The sequence below is a fragment of the Ictalurus furcatus genome, chromosome 28, assembly GCF_023375685.1.
Source record: "Ictalurus furcatus strain D&B chromosome 28, Billie_1.0, whole genome shotgun sequence".
Classification (NCBI taxonomy): domain Eukaryota; kingdom Metazoa; phylum Chordata; class Actinopteri; order Siluriformes; family Ictaluridae; genus Ictalurus; species Ictalurus furcatus.
The window spans coordinates 5803455-5818390 of NC_071282.1; the positions used below are offsets into that span (position 1 = coordinate 5803455).

Genomic DNA, 14936 nt, shown 5'->3' on the forward strand with positions numbered 1-14936 from the left:
GAGTTTTTGCTTGAGGTGGTGGAACAAATTTGACGTGTTTCCATCCTTTGTTATTTACAGGTTTTTGACACCCTTTACACCTGTCACAGGCATTTGATCTACATCTGATCTTTTTGTATCCGAACCACTTCCATATTACAGAGGAAGCTCCATTTCGGGGGATTAATTCTTCTTCCTCTCTAAGGTTTGAACTCCACCCTCTGCCATGCTTGTTCTAGTTCTACGTGTGAGACGCTGAACTGTACGGTCAGTATCACGCGAGGACTAGTTCTTATCACGGGGAGGAACTGTACCAGTATATCATAGTCCATATGGCACAGAACTAATATACAGACTTTCAGCTTTAATTCCAGGAGATGGACTGAAACACTCCACTAACATGCCGTTAACCGTTTAGAATTACAGCCATTTTTTAGAGAGTCCCTCCATGTTCAGTCTCAAAAGTAATTGGACAGCAGTTTCATAACCAAGTGTGGCCTGTTCCTCATTATTTCACAACAAGTTAAAGAGATAAAAGTTCTGGAGTTGATTCCAAGTGTTGAATTTGAATGTAGTAGCTGTTCACGGGAACTCTCAATGTGCGGTCCAAAGAGGTTTCGGTGCAATACCACGAATACATACGGCTCTCAAAGACAACCCAAAAGCTTGAAAATGTGTTGAATTCAATAAAATCCTCCAGGAAGCAGTGCTTCTGTGGACGGAAACACCTTGCTGATGAGAGAGGTCAGCGGAGAAGAAGAGACCAGACGGGCTCGAGCTGACAGGAAGGCTACGGTAAATCAAATGAATTACTCTATACAACCACGTTGAGGAGAAAAGCATCTCAGAACGCTGAATGTTGAGGCTACGACTTCAGAAGACCACACTGGGCTCCAGTCCAAGCCAAGAACAGGGATCTGACGCTACAGTGGGCACAGGTTCACTGAAACCGGACCGTTAAAGATTGGAAAAATGTCACGGATATGAAGGAACCATGCTGGTGTTTCTGTGCCATCTTTGTGCTGGAGGTTGCGCCAATCATCGTGAGTCTAGCGAGAACTAGGTAGTGTGGTGGTGTAGTCACATATCGATGCTCCATACAACTCTAATTTTATAAACGGACAGCCGTCAGCAAGTCAGGAAGAAAAACAGACGAACAGGTTGTAATGATTACATCAAAATTAATTAAAAACTAAGACTACAGAACACACACACACACACACACACACACATATATACTTTTGATGGCTGATAAGGTCCCTGCAGTGGTCTTGTCTCCCACAGCCAGGCTACACACAGACCACTTCATTCACCTCCTACACACACACACACACACACACACAACCACAAAGGCTTCATTTTTAAGCCTCTCTTTCATTAGACTACAGATTAACACGCAAACAGACACTCTCTCTCTCACTCACACACACACACACCCCGCAAAAGCTCTCTATCCGCACTCATATAGGAAACTCCCTACGTTGCCTTCGTAATGAAAAACCCAAGCTAGCAAATCCGGTGGGGAGAAATGTACGCTGATAAATCTGGAGCTATCTCTAGATTATGTTTCACTCATTTCACACTTCAAACTGTCTCGTTTCTATTCTGCTTATTTCTGCCAATTGAATAAACCAATTTTAAGCTTCAAGTTAGTAAACATGTCTAGGAATAGGATTAATGCTTACGCTCGTTCTATAGTAAACGTCACAACCAGAAATATTAGAAAGCATTTCTGTTATTCGAGATCTCCTGAATTGCTAAGACGGTCTTATGGTTCGTCGTAAAAGTAAGTGGAAGTGTTTGTTTTTTTTCAGGAAACATCACTAGCGATACACTCACACACACACACACACACACACACACACACACACACACACACACACACATTTCCCTTTCTCTCTGATATCTCACATATATTTCCAAGTCCTAATAAACGGTAGTCTTGTCGAGCCGTCTTCCGGTGAGCGTACCTGTTATTAACAGTACGAGTGTGTGCACTGTTCGTGTTATTCCAGTCGTGTTTAGTGTCGCGTGAGGCTGTGTAATGAGCACCTGAGAGTGTGTGCACACAATGGGATGAAGAAAGAAAGAAAGCAAGAAAGAAAAAACCTCACAACTTGTCTGTGTCTGTGAAATATCTGATCTGGCTGTCGATACCTGAAACAACCCGGAGGCTGCACGTATACCTGCGCAATCTTCTTTTGGGACAGTAAGTGAGAGCGAGGTCAGGAACGGAAAACAAACGAGAGGAAAGAGAGAATCGGCGTGGAGGAGGAAAGACAAAGCCACAAATGTACAGCAATTTTTTTCAGACCTGACTCTGGCTCCTCTGCTCTGCCTGCGTGGTTTCCCATGGCTATGTCTGTTCACAGAGATCAGCTCCACTCGTCTGTCTCTCTCTCTCCACACACACACACACACACACACACACACACACACACGAACACAATATGCACTAATCCATCAGAGAGCAAACACAGTGCTGGGGAGACGTCCTGAGCTGGTCCTGCACGCGATTGCCACGCACACGCTGTAGAGGAAGCGGCTATCGGATGCTCCTTGGTTTATTGTTCTGTTTCCTCTCTGCTGTCCGGCTGTCACTGAGAGCGCTGAGCAGAATTCCCACATCCAGAGTAAGACTCTCTCTCTCTCTCTCTCTCTCTCTCATGACATGGTGAGGCAGCAGCGGTGTTGTGACTGTTTCATTAGACATGCACACGCACACAGCGGTACACAATGGGAGTGGCTTTCCTATGTCAGAGCCACACACACACACACACACACACACACACACACACACACCCTCTCTTATTTTACCTCTCTCTGCTGGCTTCAGCTTGAGGTCAGTCAGTCCGTCCTGGAGCTGATCCGTTTAAGTCACTGTTCTCCGCCTTTCTCCATTCTCCTTCCCTTGCAGTCTGTGCCTATTAACTCTCACTGTCCTGTTGACTTTCCTAAACTTTTTTTCTTTTTTCCCCCCTTTCACGGAGGGGGTGAGAAGGGAGTGATGGAAAGGCACGAAGTGAAAGAGTAGGGTAGGTTGGAGGGGGGTTCTATTTGTCTTTCTGTCAGGTCCTGATGGTCGATCGTTCTCTTTTCTTCCTCCACATGTGAACTGTCCTGACCTCATCCATCCATTTTGCTGGGGAGGTAGTCTGGCTGATTAAGCTGGTCTTTGGCATGCTCACTTTCTTCTGTCTGTCCACACACACACACACACACACACACACACACACACAAGCACAGTGCAAGGCACTGTCTTCACGGTGGCCAAGAAAGGAAAAGAGGAGCCTTTTTAGTTACAGCGAACGTCTGCACTGCCATCCTTGTGCCGTGCTCTCAGTCCGAGAGATGTTCTTCCATCCCTCCCGTCCTCATTCAGAATGCATGTGGGTGAAATATTAATGGACGTAAAAGCCACAAACCAAATCAAGCTGAAGGTAAACGGATGTGTCATCTCTGCTTGAAATAGCTCTTCCCTTGAGAATGAAGCAGAGAGCAATTCTGTCCACGCAGCCTGTTCGTTTCCATCCACCTTCTTTACCTCTTTCCTACAGGGTCGCGGGGGAACCTGGAGCCTATCCCGGGGAGCATGGGGCACAAGGCGTGGCACACCCTGCACGGGGTGCCAATCCATCGCGGGGCAAGCCTTTTCTTTTTTTCAACCAAATTTGGTTTTAATACTTCCACCTTCTTTATTTACTTCTCTTCATTACGTGCGTTCTCAGTTCCATGCTTTGTTATTAAAACGTGTCAGGTTCTGCTTTTTGCCGAAGCGCTTTGTTTAATCCGGTTAAGGTTGTGCGAGTATGCTGGAGTTATTTCAAAACTGCAAAGCACCACTGCCTCTGTCGGGATACCATCCGTCCCTGTTCTTTTCTTTTTCTCATTTGCTCATGATTATCTCTCGCCCCCCTTCCTTTGTTTCTCTCTCTTTCTCGCAGTCACTTTGCTCATTTACTGGAGCCCTTTAAAAATAACCAGTAACAGCAAAATGCCTTCAGGTGCACTGCAAATCACTCGACATCCTAACGCGACCGACTTTTCGAGAAACAAGGGTAGAACTGATCGCAGTCTTTCAAATTCGAACCTTCTTCATGAGTCCAGAGAACGAGCGAATTCCTGTTATTGCGTCCTAGATCAGAGATAAGCCTCTGAGAGTGTGCCAAAGCCTACACCATAAATCGTGTGTTCCAGTGCCATGTGTTTGTGTGTATAATTGTGTTTTTGTACGCTTGTGAAAGCACGCGCCGCGTTCGTTTGTACGGTCGGTAAACACGATGTCGATGTTGATTTTTGCCACAGTGTATGATACGTACTGTAGAGTACAACACAATTACCAGACACTGGTAGCTTGATGTGTTCCTCCACTGAGGGACTGCAGATTCACCAGACCGAGATGAGATTTCCCATCATCCCTTACTCTGACCAAGCATCACAACCGCTATCATCCTGCTCTGCATCCTTCTGATTGGCCACTATGCCAGAACAACACGGACAAACACTCTTTCCATTATGGGATGGAGAAGCACTCGGTTTCTATGACTGGAAGCATTAATTAAGAAAATGTTAATCAGCATTCATCTTTAAGACCGTCCCATAGGGCAAGTTGCCATGATGCAACACATAATGATTTTATTTTTTTTTACAACTTTGTTTACATTCTATTACTGGCCCTTAGCAGGTTTGTGAATCCAGTCCAACTCGTTTAACTAATTTCTCCCGGCTGAGGAATTCCCATATTCTAAAAGCTGACAAATATCCTCCAAATGTTTCACAGATGCCTGTCTGTCTAGAAAAGCGTTAACGTGACGATGAAATAACCGGCATAAACCCTGAAACGAGCAGGAAGGTGACTACTCTCACAGTAACAGCATTAGGGAGTGATGAGCAGTACATCATACTTACTCATGTGCTAAATCAGAAACACTGAGTAGTTCACAGTTGCTCCACAGTAAATCTCGATGTCCGCATATCAACGTCATGGAAATGAAATCTCTGTGGATAATCCTGCAAAATATTTAGGAAACCCTAGCTGGGTTACACGTAATCGTGCAGACCGACAACACCATGGTGGTGTTTTAGATCAACCACAAGGGGGCACAAAATTGCAAGAGATGGTGAGGTCCATCAAGCGAGCCAAGGAAGTGGGCAGATGAACAGCTGTGTTAGGGTGCTTCTCAATACTCAAACTGATGATTCCTCGTTTCCTCCGTCCTCCGGCTCGTGACCCGAAAATCGATTGAAGGCAGCCATCTTGAAGGACATATCAATTCTCTAATTGCACAGCGAGGAGGCGAGGAACGAAGAAGCTTCCAGAAGAGCTAGGAGCGAGGATATACAGGTGTGTCCTATCCGAAAAACCTGATGCACAAATAAATTCCCCTCCTCCTTTACATCTGCCACAACCTCAAGCAAAATAGTCCTTTGATGATGTGATGGCATTTTATGTGAAATATAATTCAATAATAATATGCTTACAAGGAGTATTGTATTTAATTGATCCTTGCATGTTTGGATATGCAAAGCTGCAGAAAAGATGCGATAAATTATGTATTGTTCATTAATTAATTGAGGAGTAACCCAGACATTTCACATAATACCAGTGCATTTCGCTTTATTAAGAATGTTGTTATTAACCAAGCTCAAACAATATAACGGCAGATCCCTGAAGCGCAGCGAGGTCATCCAGCTGAGCAATCATCATTAATTGACGTCGCTTTGAAGTGGTACTTGAGAAAGCGAGGATACTCCATTCGACTTGCTTCGATTCCGCTCTCCTCGCATCTCATCCTTGCATCCTTCCCTCGCACCCTAAGGGGGTGGACCTAAGACGCAAGGGAAGGTAGCGAGGAAAGGAAATGGGGATGCACAAATAAGAAACGAGAAGCATCCTTAAGAGCTGTCTATCTATCAGATAACGGATGTGCTGTCACAGCAGTCTTGTGCCCAGGGTCTGGCAACTTTACAAGGAGGTATTTCGGCTAATGAAGACCGGCAGAGGAGCGGAAGTGGATCTGTTTGTGAACACACAGGTAATTCACTCTCCAATGTGGTTCATGGACAGAGCAGAGACAAACGGGCAAATGTACAGTTCCGCTGCTGTGGATGACGTGGCAATGTGTACAACAGACTATAGAGCCAGTGTGCTGATATCTCAGCCCTGGTCCCTGATGTGCCAGCCCTGGTCACTGTGCTACAGCAGACTGTGAAATTATGGATCTGTTCCTGAGGGTGATCCCAGCATACTGGCATGTTTGCAAAAAGGGTCAAACAAGCTCTTATGAATGTGTTCTACACCCCTTCTACACTCTGGATGTATGCAAGCATGAGGAAGGGATTTACGCCTAGGGTTTCACATCACAGTGTTTCTCACTATGGAGTGAAACACTAGGGACAGACTCCTTTCTTGAAAGATTTTTTTGCAGATCCAAGTCTTTTGCAGACTTGAACCCCCAACCTTCTGATCAGCAACCCAGAACCTTTCACCACTGCCTCGAAAAAATCTGATGATTTTATCATTATGGCCAGATTCATGGCTTTTAAGGGTGCAGACACCCTTATCCAGAGTGACTTGCATTTATCTCATTTGTACAACTGAGCAATTGAGGGTTAAGCGCCTTGCCCAAGGGCCCAACAGTGGTAGCTCGGCAGTGCTGGGGCTTGAACTCCTGACCTTCTGCTCAGTAACCCAGAGCCTTTTAACCACTGAGCCACCACTGCCACAGATGGTGTAATGTGTGCATTATTGGTCACCACGATAGTGTCTGGACCACGATTTCAAACATGTCACACTAGGGCCGAACCCAGCATTCCTGTAAAGATACTGTAGCGCTGGTATATTAATACACCTATCTACCTATCTACTCTTGCGAGGCCAGCCGTGTTTCCTGTGAGGGTTCTCAAGAGCGGTGTGTCATGCCCGTGTCTTCTGATCCCATGATCCTCAACCCACAACCTCATTACGAGACCTCCTATCCTTATATATGAAGAGTATACAAACATCCGGCCTTTCAGTCAAGGTGCAACTGTACACCAATTAATTTTTCTAAAACAAAACGACTAATATATTTGGCTTGCACAGTTATTTCACACCGGAGAAACCAAAAAAAAACAAAAATCAAGATACTTCTAGAAACATCAAGATACTTCATCTGAGGAATACACAGTGCTTATCTTTCGGCACTCACACCGTAAAACAATATGGCCCGCACAAAGTGCCGAACACATGTTCAATGTTACTGTGGCACAGCAGTGCACAAAAGTGTCCAGAGCTTCAAGACATAAAAGAGATACAAACTTATGATCTGATGAATATTGGACCTTTTACTGTGTATCACGATGATGGAGTGTTTACTCATAAAGCCCTGGGAGTTGTCTTGTTTATCGCTCTGCGATGGTCTGAATTGGATCTAACCTATCATCAACGATCATAATCATAACATACTATCATAAAATTTCACTTCTGAAGATAAAATGAAACCCTTTCACATTCAAGAGATGATATTTAGAGATGCCGCTGAAAGGAGGCAGATTTACCTCAGTTGTAAACAGTGGTGTGTATCGCGGCAGCACCTTCGGCAGCTGCGACGGGACCGTGTGCTATTTATGCATGACTGGCGGCTGCACCGAGTCATGTGTTTAATGGGATCATGCCGCCTGTCCTCATATCATCTGAGCTGTCAGACCTGATTATGGCATTTGCGTAGTCTAAATATGGAGTGCAGCTTCGCTCCAATAAACTCAGCGGTGTATGTATTAACGTCCCGTTTTTCAAATGGACAAAGGCTCTTTTTGTAAGAAAGAAAAAACAAGATACTATGCTTTTACCTGCAGCTTAATCCTTCCACTGGGTAACTTAAAAAATCACTAGCAATTAACTCGAAATGTACAAAATCACTTGTTCACTGGTTTCCGTTTCCTTTGAAACGTCATCGTATTACACCAGGTTTAAATGTAGCATAGAGACGAACAAAGTAAATGACACGTCTGTGGCTGTATTCACAAGAAATCTTCAAGCCAATAGTAGCGAGAAACTTGAGTGGGGGAATGAAATGGGCTTTTTAATGACAGCGTGCACTTGAGCTGGCATGGACTCCACAAGTTTGTGTAAAACCTGGCGATCCACGCTGGATCAAATCAATCCGAGTGCCGTCGGAGCATGTGCTCCAGTTACAAAACCTGACCCTTTGTACAAATGGGTTAACATTATCGTTATAACAGGTTGCGTAAGTATAAAAAGTGACCTAGAAATAGTGCAGAATATTGAAAAATTCAAGATGTTGAACATTTCCTTTCTTTATTTTAAAAACGCTCCAAACTTGAAAACTGTTTATCCCCACATTCAAGTTAGAATGGTTTATTTGGTAACTTAGTGAATCAGCCTCTGGTCAAAAGCTACAGTTAAAGCTATTGTCTGTTGCTCACCATCTGACAAACGTTTATATCCAAGCCTTGATCACGGCAATCCATTGTGCTTTAGTACGACGTAAAATAGATCTTAAAATACAAACATGGCACGAAAAACAAACAAAAAACCAAAACAAAAAACAAAGCAGAAACTCTCAAATGATCTGAGCAGTTAGCATTTTCAGATCACAGGTGAACCTCAGGAAGAATTCTCAGGGAGTCAGAAAGAAATAATATTTATTTTATGGGCTTCATAAAGAACAACTATGAGAATCCACATGAAATACACCGCATACAGTTTACTGTAAGCTTCATCTGCTTACACAGAGCAGTGACAGACAAATTGGCATCCTAAACTGGCGGCCTGGGCTTAACTGTAAGGTGTGCTTACAAAATAAACGTGTCTTCCTTTCAAACTTGAGTCTAGACATTGTTTACGCTGACTCAGAAACAAAACACTTTAATCTACACATAATGATGCGTTGACACAACTGAATGCGTGAATGCTCTGTTCTTCTTACATAAGCTTAATAAATCTGTGACTTGTAAAATGTACACAAACATCAATAAATGCTCTGTCATGAGCAAATAGCTGCTTTATTCTCTAGATAGTACATGTTTTTCAAGTTAAACACCAGGGAAAATGATTAAAGCATTTTAGTCATTCATCTGAACTGGGTTGAACCAACATACTGAAGGTATAGTATGCTTTGTTTTCATAAGCATAAAAGAATTTTAAACTTAATACGGCATGAGACAGGCAGCCAGAGAAGACTAAACACGATGGGAGTAATGTGTGCAGAACGCTTGGTGTTAGTGAGAGTTCCGCTTGAGGTTCAGCTTACAGACTGAAACCAGACATTCTCCTTCAGGATTTTCTGGTAGAGAGCAGAATTCATGTTTCACTCAATTATTGCAAGTTGCCCAGACGCTGAAGCAGAAAAACATCCCCACATCACCACACTTCCTCCGCCATGCCTGACCGTAGGTATAATGTTCTTTTTGTGGAATTCTGTGTTTGGTTTATGGCAGATGTAACGGGATTCCTGTCTTCCAAACAGTTCCCCTTTCGACTCATCAGTCCACAGAACATTCTCCCAAAAGGTTTGAGGATCATCAAGGTGTGTTGTGGCAAAATTTAGACGAGCCTTAATGTTCTTCTGGGTTAGCAGTGGTTTTCACCTCACCACTCTTCCATGGATGCCATTTTCGCCCAGTGTCTTTCTGATAGTGGAGTCATGAACAGTGACCTTTATTGATGCAAGAGAGGCCTGTAATTCCTTTGATGTTGTCCTTGGCTTTTTGTGACTTCCTGGATGAGTAGTTGCTGTGCTCTTGGAGGAATTTTGGAAGGTCAGCCCCTTCTGGGAAGGTTCACTACTGTGCTGAGTTTTTCCATTTGGAGATAACGGCTCTCACTGTGGTTCTTTGGAGTCCCAGAGCATTTGAAATAGTTTTGTAACCCTTCCCAGACTGATGTATTTCAATCACCTTCTTCCTCATCATTTCTGGAATTTCTTTCAGCTTTGGCACTGTGTGTTACTCAGTAAGATCTTTTAACCAGCTTCACGCTGTTGAAAAAGTTCTATTTAAGTGTTGATGTGATTGAACAGGGTTTGCAGTAATCAGGCCTGGTTGTGTCTAGTCCAGCTGAACCACATTATGAATGCAGTTTCATAGATTTGTGTAATTAGTAACTACGGGGTTCAAATACATTTCACACAGACCCAGTTGTTATTGGATAACTTTTTTGCTTCAACAAATAACATTATCATTAAGAAACTGTATTTTGTGTTTACTCAGGTTGCCTTCGTTTTATCTTAGATTTTGTTTTAATTTCTGAAACATTTTAGTACGAGACACACACAAACACAAAAAGAAATCAGGAAATGCTTTTTCATTTTTTTAAGCTTTACTAAGCTGTCATTGCTTAGTAATTAACTTTGGCCTCCATCGGCTAGGCATGCACATGGATGGAAAATGTACACACAGAGGTGTAACACTGTAACCCACACAAAGCAACAAACAAAAACCATGAGTAAAATGTCCAAGGTCACTGTTGCTCTAAACGGTTTCCAACAGGCTTCGCTGTATTTACAAATACAAACCTTTTCATGGGTTAGCTGATGGAGCTGTTGTTCTATCATAAAAAAAGGCATTGCATAAAAAAAAGAAAAGAAAGAGAGGGAAAATATCCTTGTGATGACCATATAAACAGCCTCACAATAATTATAGCAACATTTGGTCTTTGCAAAGCGCTGAAACATGCCTACACACACCTGCAAGCACATGCTCTCGCAATAAGAGAATAATTAGAATGAAAGCACACACTGATCAAAGACATCCTGTTTCTGTTTCGATGAGTTAATATTGGAAACAAAGTCTTTCTGCTTTCCACATTGAATTAAACCGAGTGCATAAACAAATAGACCCACTCGTGCTTAATGGACAGCAGGTCCCAAGTGGCGTCTAAGGAAAACATCTTCAAACAGCTGTAGGAAAGTTATCACAGGCTGTGCTGTGTAGTAACATCAGGCAAGGAAAACCGAAAAATATCATGATGTCTCCCTCTGGTGGTGAACATGCGTAACTTTCTTGTTTTTTTCCCCCTCTTTGAGTCTGAGCAGTAAAACATCCCAACATTGCTCAGGTGGATCTGAACTTTTCGTCTGTACTGTACGCTATATAGACGCTTGTGCATAAGAAAATCTTGAATACTGCATGTATGTGTGTGTGTGTGTGTGTGTGTGTGTGTGTGAGGGGGGTGTGTTTACTTAAAAGTTATCTGAGTGTTCTTTCCTACCTATCAGGCTGTGTGCTCTGTTGTCTGCTAGCTCTGAAATAGCTCCAGTAGTGACGGTCTTCTTCAGACGAGACGCTGAAGCTGCTGGTCCCAGAGCAGGCTTGGCCAGAGCATCATCACTGCTCGCCCGCTTCAGCTACACACACACACACACACACATACGCACACACACAAAGTCACAAACATGCACAAGGGCTCATACCTCTGCCTGTTTTTGGTTTGCTTTTGTTAAACGTGTGCAGCCCCATCTCTACTTCTTATGTTCTGTTCACTCCTTATGATGCACAATCCCACTACCCAGCATCCTTCAAAAGAGGATGGGCTGTACATACTCTGTGTCAGGTTCCTTCCTAAGAGAGGTTTTCCTTTTAGCTCGCTCATTTTTTGAACTCCTTTCGGAATTATGGATCGAAATCCAACCCTACGTCAGCCATTTTTAATCTCCGAGACTGCAGGCAGCTGTCAAACCCGATTCATAAAGTAATTATGGACTCACTATCTACAGCTACACGTTGCACTCTATCTTCATCCTGATGCCTGTCAGACGTCCTAGATTTTACCGCCACATTGTATAACAGGTATGGTATAATTTGCTGTCTTCCTCCACGACTCTCTCTCCATTCGTTCGACTGTGGCTGATATCAATTCATCAATTGATATTAATATCAATTACGGATATTCTCCTCCCCTGTTCGAGAGACTTGGCTTGTGTCTGTTTTTAAACGGGGCTCTGATAAGCAGGAACAATTTTCGTTTACATGAAAAACATTTTACAAGGGTACTGAAATATAAATCAAAGAGATGTCTTGGGTCACAAAATAGTGAACAGAGCATTGAGGGGTTGAAGCAGTCCAGTATTGCTCCTCACACACTGCATATGTCTCTTGTTTGTGTTCCTCATGTTTCTCACCCGGCTGAGACGCAGGTCGGAGGCGATGGTGCTGGACGATCGGGACGTCTTCATCATCGTGGAGCCGCTGGAGGCGCTTGCGTGGCCGATGGAGGACGGCAGCCGGCCCCGCTCTGGAGCTCCCGTCTTGGGCAGCGCCACCTTGGCGGTGCCCCCTCTCAACATGGTTCTATCCGTTTACTGCCGTCCTTCACTCGGGCTGTGAACACACAGAAGAAACAGGGTGTGTGTTTAGACACAGAGGTAAGAAAAAAAGAAAACAACGACACAATCCCCTCTGATAGGACAAGGAGTCGGGCGCATGGGGTGAGAAGCAGAAAGAGACGGGGGAAACACTACTGAAATAAGGAACAGAAAATAGGGGAAAAAAGCCGGGAGGAAGTGAAATACCACAAGATGAGTTAGGGGAAGAGTAATAAAAAGAGAAATGAGTCTATGGGTTCTATCGTCATCTCTATCGGCGACTCCCATCAGTGACATAATTACTAGGCCACCTGTTCAATTCGACATAGAGATGCTCACGTTTTGTGGGCAAGCCTAACTTCACCTCATAACGTGATCCACGCAGGGATCCAATACGGCTGCTACAACAGTACGGTTATCCTGAAAGGCCGACACGTTTGTGAACGCAGGACACGTTAGTGCACTTAGGGAAGGTAATGTGAGAAAAGTGGACTGACAGCTATTCTCTGGAGACTCGTAAGTGCTCTCTACTACAGTGAAGCAATAGACTGGAGCACAAAGAGGCGAGGGGGGGAAGCGTGTACGCGTCGGTCTCATTGATTTGACTGATGGTGGGGTGAAAAGGTACGCAGACCCGGCTAGTAACAGCTGGCGTCTCTAGAGACGTGAGGGCGAGAGTCTAGGAAAAAAGCAGTAGCACGCTGACTGAGTGGCAGAGGTTATTCGGGTCCATATTATAGGGCGCTGTCCGTTCCATGATGCGCTCCACACTGACAGAACTGCACAATGAAAACAACTGATATATCTATAGATATATAAAAATAAATACATTCTGAATATATCTGAAAGTTGTTGTTGTTGTTTGGTTTTTTTTTTTTGCCAAACATTAAACATTTTGAGCAATTTATCCTTAGATTATGTGCATAACATTTGCTGCTTTTTAAGGAAATACTGTTAAGAAATCATGTCGTGCTGCATTTTGACTACTGACTACTGAAATTGTACTGAATCCTGTGTCGTGGTGTGTTTGCGTACACATCACGTCAGTAAAATGTGGATGGTCGTTGTAGCTTAGCTGCTCATGCTAATAATTAACGGGGCTTAATGGCTTAATGGTGTTCTAACACCCTAAGCATATGGTTTGTGAAGGAGACTGCTGTAAAGCTAAATGTATATATAATACACTTGTGATTTTTAATAAACTGGTTTATGGATACCGTCTGCTGAACGATAATTGTCTAGAATATATAATGTATTCAGTGTACCCTACAATACGTTGTATTTAAGCTGCGGGACATATTGACGGCATATTACATGTGGGCTGAGTAAAAAAAAATAGAGACGCATGCAGTGAAACAGACCCACACTTCCTGTCGGAAGCTTTACATCGCTCTCTGTCCGACACAGTCGCTCTGCTATGCAGAAGTCTTCTCTGAAATTCCAGCAGAAAGTTTAAACTCTGCCACCTGAGGGTATCGTTAACAATGACACACAAGAGCAATGTTGTCTAGTGAAAATGAAAAAGTCACAGATCCTATCTGTCATGGAAAAACCTATCGTGTCTGCAAAGTAAAGGTTATATGAATGACCACAATAAAAAAAATGATCACTTATAAACAAACAAACAAAAAAACCAGAACAAAACCAAACCTGACTATCAATCCCTGGAAACTGTACAAGATTTCCAGGACACCTGATCATCACATGCATATGTGCGTGTTGAACATCCCATTCCAGATCTAATCATACCTTTGCTCTTCTGGGAAGGCTTTCCACTAGATTTGGGAGCGTGGCTGTGGGGGATTTGTGCTCATTCAGCCACAAGGGCATTAGTGAGGTCAGGCACTGATGTTAGGTGAGAAGGTCTGGGGCGCAGTCGGCGGTCCAGTTCATGCCAAAGGTATTCAGTGGGGTTGAGGCTTTATGCAGGCTGCTCGAGTTCTTCCACTCCAACCTTGGCAAACCATGTCTTTATGGAGCTTGTGCACAGGATGCTCATGCTGGAACAGGTTTGGGCCTCTTCGTTCCAGTGAAGGGAAATTGTAATGTTACAGCGTACAGAGACATCCTGTACGACTGTGCACTTCCAAATTTGTGGCAACGGTTTGAGGAAGAAACACATATGGGTGTGACGGTCAGGTGTCCACAAACTTTTGGCCATATAGTTTATATAATGCTATATTATCAGATATTTGATCTCTAAAAGCAGACTAGACAAAACAGTCTGTCATGGTGGAAAAGTATTCAATACAAGTATCTTCATCTGTCAAAGCTGTTTTTCCTGGAAATATAATCTAAAAAAACAAAAAACCCCAACACAATGCGCTCAACTTGTGTTCAGCCGTTACCCTCAAGACAGAGTGCAGGTTTCAGTTTGGGCAACGCTGCAAAACCATCATATGCTGTGTACCTCAGGGGAAGCACAAATTGTAGCTTCCAAAGCCTGTAGTTGTGCTATATTGAGATTCTGGTCGCCATGACACCCTGTGGGTTACAACATTCTGAGGACTACTTGTTTTTTTTTAAAGGCTAAAAAAAAACATCTTCCACAAGTTCATCTGCACACATCCCTGTAACAATGACCTGCACTTTTAATTAGTATTATGTATACTTGTAATAGTAAGTATATACTCGTATACTATACTATTTTTG

General features: G+C 43.4%; 1 protein-coding gene across 7 annotated transcripts in view; it reads right to left on the reverse strand.

The window, feature by feature from the left end:
• Positions 1 to 14936, reverse strand: part of specc1 (sperm antigen with calponin homology and coiled-coil domains 1) — a 93620-nt gene that overhangs the window by 55711 nt on the left and 22973 nt on the right. For 5 of the 7 annotated variants that reach the window (XM_053618276.1, XM_053618277.1, XM_053618274.1 and 2 more), the window contains 2 exons: positions 12102 to 12300; positions 11192 to 11327 (listed from right to left, as the gene is read on the reverse strand). In XM_053618276.1, the coding sequence (XP_053474251.1) occupies positions 11192 to 11327; positions 12102 to 12266 (301 nt within the window). In that variant the 5' untranslated portion in view covers positions 12267 to 12300. Of the gene's footprint in view, positions 1 to 2293; positions 2600 to 2796; positions 4564 to 11191; positions 11328 to 12101; positions 12301 to 14936 lie in introns of those variants that run through there. The other 2 variants (XM_053618280.1, XM_053618279.1) reach the window with 2 other exon arrangements.